This window comes from Perca fluviatilis, chromosome 4, assembly GCF_010015445.1.
Source record: "Perca fluviatilis chromosome 4, GENO_Pfluv_1.0, whole genome shotgun sequence".
Classification (NCBI taxonomy): Eukaryota; Metazoa; Chordata; class Actinopteri; order Perciformes; family Percidae; genus Perca; species Perca fluviatilis.
The window spans coordinates 18755200-18762718 of NC_053115.1; the positions used below are offsets into that span (position 1 = coordinate 18755200).

The 7519-nt window shown below is 38.0% G+C and overlaps 1 protein-coding gene across 1 annotated transcript; it reads right to left on the minus strand.

The window, feature by feature from the left end:
• Window positions 1–1169: 1169 nt before the first annotated feature.
• LOC120557792 (synaptoporin) lies at window positions 1170–6847 on the minus strand. The gene is made up of 5 exons (XM_039798416.1): window positions 6787–6847; window positions 6127–6251; window positions 2097–2295; window positions 1758–1949; window positions 1170–1672 (listed from the first exon to the last, which is right to left on the minus strand). The coding sequence occupies exons 1-5, from the start codon at window positions 6808–6810 to the stop codon at window positions 1316–1318; spliced, it is 897 nt and encodes a 298-aa protein (XP_039654350.1). The 5' UTR covers window positions 6811–6847; the 3' UTR covers window positions 1170–1315.
• Between the last annotated feature and the right edge of the window lie 672 nt (window positions 6848–7519).

A 7519-nucleotide genomic window follows, 5' to 3' on the forward strand; every position in this document is an offset into this window, starting at 1 on the left:
AGGGGGATTTTAAGTTAATTATCATGTTCCCAATCCCATCTTGTTCACCATGTACAGCATTATAGACCCAATCACAAAGTTTGTTTACAACAACTTCCGGGAAGAAAACCCCTGTGTCCCGTACACACAATTTAACGGTGCTGTGCAAACAGTGGTGAGGAACAACAACAATGTTTTGTAGTTTCATGTCACTTTCTCTAACGTTAGGTCAGAGGCCTCATATACCTGTGACACCACCACCTAAAAAGTAGCAGTCAGTCACCGGTGGTGAGATGTCACTGTTTTTAATGTTAGGGTCCGCTAAGCTAACCTGGGCTTGTAGAACAAAGAAACACCACTACTAAAGGCTAGTCTAGCTGGTAACATTCATTATATTTTTCTCACCCCCCTCGTGTTGCATTTAACTTGAGGTTTGGTTTATCAAAGACGCACGCCAGGGGCGTTTCTAGGACTTGAGGAAGTAAGGGGCTCAGCCCATTTAACTAAACTGAATGCAATGCAAAATGGGGATTGGCTTGTTAATGTTTATTTTAGCTGCCCAGATTGTAGATGTTAGCTAAATAGCACCAACATTTGGCCTAACCAAAACTGGCCTGGTAACTGAAAAGCCAAGGTTTTTCTTCTAGGTTTGTGTGGTGACTTATGATGTTGAGGGTCTGGGGGGTTGATTAATTGCGAGTTAACTAATCAATCATGCGATTATTTGCAATTAAATATTTTAATCCGCTGACAGCCCTAATAGATAGTTAATACTTTGTTAATGGTTAATATTTGTTTTGTAAACCATCTATATACATTATTGGGATGACTATTATAAAGTTGGCAATAATGTTTATTATAAATAGTTAATGATTAATAAGTGGTTTGTAAAGCCTCAAGTAACATTCATTCATTAACAAGGTATTGTAATCTTCTGTTGCAACTTTATAAGAATGATCCAAATAATGTTTATTAATAGTTTACAAATGAATTCTTAAAGGTTTACAGATCATTTGGTAATCATTAACACATACTAATATAATTTATTAAATTGTATGACGTGTGCAACAATCAACGGTTAAAATAACATAAATGACTACTTTATTACTACTACTACTACTACTACTACTATTACTAGTAATTAGTAAACATTATTAATTGTAATTTCATTGTTTGTTAACAGTAAAATAACTATTGCTTTAGTTTAACTGATGTTAAATTTACCATTTCTTAGTGATGGTTATGTTAAAGTGTTAAGCAAATCAACTTGTCTACTCGGAAGGGATTGTTTTGTTAGCGCAACGTCACGGGGATTCGGTCTATACCAAGAGCAACATCACATCTTGTTGACAAATATAATCGGCCCTTGAGAAGACACTTTATTGTCCCTGTCATAATTTACTGGTTTGCCGAGATATGCGTGCGGTAAGCTCAAGCTTACTTGTGACTGGTTGAAGCTACCTTGTCTGTTGACCTGCTGATTAAAACTGTCTTGTCTGGAAGGTTGTGGACCAAGACCCTCCTCCGGCTGTTCGAAGCTGCTCTCACTATACAGCCGCTGTCGCATTTCACTGCTGCGTTTCCCAGAAGCACTCCTGGTTGGATATCTTTGACCTGTCTTGTACCAGCCTGTCTCTTTGAAGACAAACCAAATATTTCCAACCCAGAGGACGACGTTTACAAAACCAAAAACCTGGAGATAGAAGAAAGGATGGGTGTGAATGGCTTGCTTTATTCAGTTTGGATTTCAGTGCTTCATTTGTTGAGCAAACACCTACCACAGATGTATTAAGTTGTGACCAGAGAGGTTCCCGGGTGGCCATACATTTATTCTGCTGAGCTCTGCAGGCTGAGATGAGCAAAAGCACCTGTGTCGGGTTTGTGACTGTCTTGATATCAGAAAGAGTTTTGGCCCAACAGCAACTGCTGATCAGCCACATAAAGGAGAAGATGACCGTAACGACAAAATCCTGCTCAGAACAAAAGAGTAGAATGGAAAAATAGTCAATTGTTTCATCTCATACAGACACAAACATTATCACACTATATTGTATCTAATTCAGGTGTGGACATTGGAGGATTGGAGGAATGTTTGTTGAAGGTATAAACTCACTGACCACAAGCGGGCCTCTGTTGTTTTTCAGGTACTTGTTCTGGTAAAAGACATAGACGATGGTTGCCAGCAGAGAGTACAGGAAAGCAAAAACACCAACAGTCAGGAAAAACTGAGCAGCTGAGGAAAAGTCGCCATCCAGGAAAAGGATCTCTTCCCTCTTTGTCTCACACAAGGGAGCCTTAAAATGCACTTCTTGTAGTCTACAAGACAGAAAAAGGAAATTTAAGGAGATTCAGTCTGTAGGGAAAATGGTTCAACCTCAAAAACCATAGATACACAGCAGAGAAACCTTTATTTAGTGTTGCATACAAAGGGACAAATGCCACATGATTCAGGAAGAAGCTGCCAGTGAAAAAAGCAGTGCTGCAACTTGGTTTTTCTATGTGACAAAAGGAAGCATACTGTAGCAACATCTGGAATGTGAAACAGTTTCCAAATGAGGATTAATTATGACATTCAATGGCAGGGTTTTCCTGACCATTTATTTAATTTTTTAAATATTTGTTGGGAGCTTTTTTGGTATTGTGTATTTATTTATTATTTATTTTTACATTATTTCCTACTTTGTATTGCAACTGCTGCCAACAATCTCCCTCTGAATAAATAAAGTAATAAAGTTTTATATTTTTTTATAATCATAAACTCCTTGGGCATATGGTGCTCGGAGTCATGTAAATAATTGCTGTATGACCTACACTACTGGTCAAAAGTTTTAGAACACCACAATTTTTCCAGGTTGTTATTGAAATTCATGCAGTTCAATGTCTTATTGTACTCTGAAATGAAAGAATAGAACAAATGAACAATTTAAGTAAAAAAAAAAATCATGGAATCAATTTATAAACCAAAATGTATTAAAAAATTTTGACTAATCAAAGTAGCCCCCTTTGGCAGATATAACAGCTGAACACAATTGTGGCATTCTTTCTACAATGGAAATCAAATATTCTTCAGAAAATTCTTCCCAACTAGTTCCCATAAATGTGTGACACTAGGTAGGTTGCTTTGCTTTCACTTTTCTGTCCAGTTCATCCCAAACCAGCTCAATGGGGTTTAAGTCTGGTGACTGTGCTGGCCACTCCATGTTTTTAAGCTTATCATCTTGTTCTTTTTTGCTAAGGTAGTTCTGGCATAGCTTGGACTTATGTTTTGGGTCATTATCTTGCTGTAGGATGAACCCCTGACCAACTAGGCGCATACCAGAGGGTACTGCATGGCGCTGCAAAATGCTGTGGTAGCCGTTTTGGTTCAGGGTGCCTTTCTCTCTGTACAAATCACCGACCCTGGATCCAGCAAAAACAGCCCCAGACTATCACGCTTCCTCCTCCATGTTTGACAGGTGATGTCACACACTGAGGAACCATCCTTTCGCCTACTCGACGGCGTACAAAAATCCTGCGTGACGAACCAAAGATTTCAATTTTGATTCATCAGTCCATAACACCTTCTTCCAGTCTTCAGTAGTCCACTGACGATGTTTCTTGGCCCAGGCAAGCCTCTTTTTCTTATTCTGACGTCTTAGCAATGGCTTTCTTGCTGCAACTCGACCCATCAAACCTGCAGCTTGAAGTCTTCTCTTTACAGTTGAAACTGAGACTTGCTTATTACGACCACTATTAAGCTGTGCTTGAAGCTGTTGTCCTGTGAGCCGCCTATCACGCAAGCTGTTGACTCTCCGAAACTTGTCTTCTGATTCTGTTGTGGCTTTGGGTTTGCCAGACCTCTTCCTGTCAGAGTTTGCCCCAGTTTCTAAGTGCCTTTTGATGGTAAAGAATACTATACTCACTGACACCTTGACTTTCTTCGCAATTTCTCTGTAGGAAAGACCAACATTCTTAAGTGTTATGATGGTCTGTCTCTCTTCCATTGTTAATTGCCTTTTTCCCGCCATTTTTATAGCAACACACTACTTTCTGCAGTACAATACTGTTCAAATAATGTTCACGAGGGTATGGTACCACAGTGTGTTCCAACAATACTTTTATACAAACAGAGGGGTTGAAGTAATCCAGACAAGTTGGAACACCTGTGGGAATTGGTAGCACCAACTTTCAAAGCTTGATCAACCTCCATTGCTGCAGAACAGCTTTACATTGTTTACCCATTTCTCGTTCTCTGAAAAAGGCCTTTTTGTAAAATACTGAAATGTACATTATTTTTCAGTTTTGGGTAACCTTACTTTTTTTTAACCTCAGGCAGTTCACCACTTAACCTTTGTACCATTTCAAGCTATTCATTGGACTTGAACTGCTAAAATTTCAATAAAAAACTAAAAAAATTGGGGTGTTGTAAAACTTTTGACCAGTAGTGTAAGTGAGTTCAATTACTGTGTCACTGTGACAATATTGACTTAATTGTAAGTATGTGGAGGGTTCAGTCACCACGGCTTGGAATGATGCACAGTTTTTATCTGCTTTTCATAAATGCACAATAAATAATTGACCACAAAAATGAACAAGTTTTGCTATTTGCATGCTTAGCATCCAATTAATGAAAGCAAGCACAAAGCTGCAGACAGCTGCATTGACAAAGTAATTCCTGTTGAAATGTAAAAAATATAATGTGGCAAAGGACATTCTTTAGCTGAAAGGTAAGCAATATTTGACTGTGCTGCTGTTATCATTATTATAAATGAAGATACATTGCCAGACATGTATTTATACGCATCAAAAAATATTTTAGATATTGCCTCATTTTGTTATCAATCAGTGCGAGCACACACACACACGCACGCACGCCCGCACACGCACACACACACATACACACACACACACACACACACACACACACACACACACACACACACACACACACACACACACACACACACACACACACACTTAGATCTTTGCCTCCCAAGTACTCAAAACGCAAAAACCACCTTTAGAAATAGCATAACATTTTGAAAAGAACTGAAAAATACTTTAATTCTGTTGGTAGCAATGTTGTTTACTAGTTCATTTATACATATATAATGAGAGTGGGTACCACTGAACTAACACATCGACACCAGTGTCAAATCAGCTGAGCTGTTAATGAGACGACTAATTAACAGTTCAGCTTGGCCATCACTGACTCTGACGCACAGGGTTTGGGGTGGTCAACCACAAGACCAGAGAGTTCACATCCACAGACACACCACACCATTCATCATCCAAATGAAATATGTATGGTGGCCAGTCGCTCTCCAAGAAGTCGTTCAGTTAAACAATTTGTCTATAATTAGATTTTGTTTCCACTGTGCACACCGAAACTAAATGATGATCTATTATAGCTCTGTTTAAATGAGTCCTTTCACTTAAAATAGCAATACGGATGAGAAATAGAGTCACTCTTTTCTCATCCTTCAAACATCTCAGTGTTTATATAGCACAAAGTCCCAGGCAGCCCTGAATACTTTCAGGTCGGCAGGAGCCAAAATGAAACAGGGACAAAGAAAGATACCAGTTTCTGTTGCTCATCAGCTTATCAATGGATCGCTATGCAGCTACATCAAGCTGTGATAAAGTGCCAAGGAGCTGTAATATCACAAAAAGCACACCTTCAGTTAAGTCTGTCAGGACTCCAGGTACAGTTTTGTTGAATGATGCAGTAAAATATTTGTGACTTTAATTGGGCTGGCATCCTGCTCAGCTTTAGTCCAAAACCCTGTTTTGAGGGCAACTCCCCTCTGCTGAGCCTGGCAACATGATTGAGTAGAGCTGTGCAGCTTTTAAATAATCTTTTTGTTTTTGCTTTTGTCCAGTTTCCTGAAATATGCAGAGATGATTGCCTGGTCATGTCTGCTTAGTCTGAAAGCCTCGTTTTGGGTGTCCAGTAAAATCTTCACTCTTTGTCAATTAGTCTGTTAATTCACATTTTAAAATTATATAAATCAAAACATGTAAAAATTGTCAAAGATTAAATGATTACTCTAAATGTAATAAAAACAAAAGTACATGAAAATCAATATTTTTTTCTTGTATTTATAAGTGAATTACCTAATGAGATAAAAGGATGTATGTAAAGGAAAGCATAAACAACTACTTCACCTGAAAGGATAGCCAAAATCAATGTCGATGCTGAGGTTACTCTGCCTCCTGTCTGAACAGTCCACTTTAACCTGGAGATGACCATAGTATCCTCCACATGATGCAAAAGCACAGATGGCAAAAATCTAGGAAAACAAACAAAAATAGAAAAGGATCAGCATCGGTTGATATTTTATGAGTTCCTTGATCCAATATCAGGTCTGGGAGTGCAGCTTACTGCATACTACACATTAATAAATTAGACTACTGGTCTGATTATTGAGATTTATAATTGGTTTGAAAACAAAACCTGAATAATTTAAAGGTCGGAAGACAACTAACGGAGCTGCTTACTGTGCGCTGGAGGGTGGCCACAGCAGTACAGTACAGATTCAATTTGAAGATGTAAGTCTCTTGCTCATTGTATCTTTAGAGTTGAAATGCAGAATATTCATATTAAGAATGAGAAATTGACTCTGTGTTCACTACTTTGAATAGATTTCTTAGTATGTAAAAAACAGCACTGATTCTAAACTTGATAGACATTTCACCAATCAGAAAATCACAACATCAAGATCACACTTGATGTTGTAGTTCATACAAGGTAATTTTCAGTGAATAGAGGCAGAAATCACTATAACCAACATGAAGAAATGACAAGACTAGAGAAATTAAACTTACCGGAGCAAATATAACCATACACATTTAAAAATCACAGATCTCACGCCCAGCTCCACACAGTATCGACAGCTTTAGTCATCAGGGTCGAAACACCACTGATGTAGACAGACAAAAAGAGAGTGACTCTTCCAGTGGAGGGGCGGGCTAACAATAGATATCGTCCCCAGGGAGGAGTTTGAGATTTTACTGTACTCTATATTTGTTCATAAACACTGCAATAAACTATAAATACCATAATTGAGGGAATGTCTGCGAATAGGTCGTTTACTTGTTATAGTAAGACCATAAGACATTGCTTTCAAAAGATCTTTTTTCTAAATAAGGCTTCATCAGAAACATGAAATGAAGACAAATGTCAGCTGCAGAATTTTGTCACTGCAGGGAAAAGTATGTATCTCCATATTAGTGATTTTGAATTATTCAGATAAACTGAAGGATTAGGTGTTCTTCTGGGGAAAAGGGAAAACATTCTAATACTTCTTAAATTATATAGACTATTTAAAAACTCCTTGGATTATCTGAAAAACTCACTGTTAAAAAGCTGACAACAGGCCTGTTTATATGAACTCATGAAAAAGGGATGTTTTGGAGATACATAGTTTTTACAGGACAGCAAAGATTGCAGCATATTACAGTGACGGTCTTCCTGGACTAAAACTTCAGTAAAGGCTTTAAGTAGAGTAGATCTTAAAACATGAACATTTGAAATAGGTGTTACAGTGCCAGATTGTAC

What these genes read in the sequence shown, in the direction of transcription:
- LOC120557792 (XM_039798416.1), bottom strand. Translation starts at nt 6,810, where the DNA reads ATGTGTATGGTTATATTTGCTCCG. An exon ending in GATTTTGGCTATCCTTTCAG is followed by an intron (nt 2,296 to 6,126) that starts GTGAAGTAGTTG and finishes TCTGTCTTGTAG; the next exon opens with ACTACAAGAAGTGCATTTTA. An exon ending in CACAACTTAATACATCTGTG is followed by an intron (nt 1,673 to 1,757) that starts GTAGGTGTTTGC and finishes TTCTATCTCCAG; the next exon opens with GTTTTTGGTTTTGTAAACGT.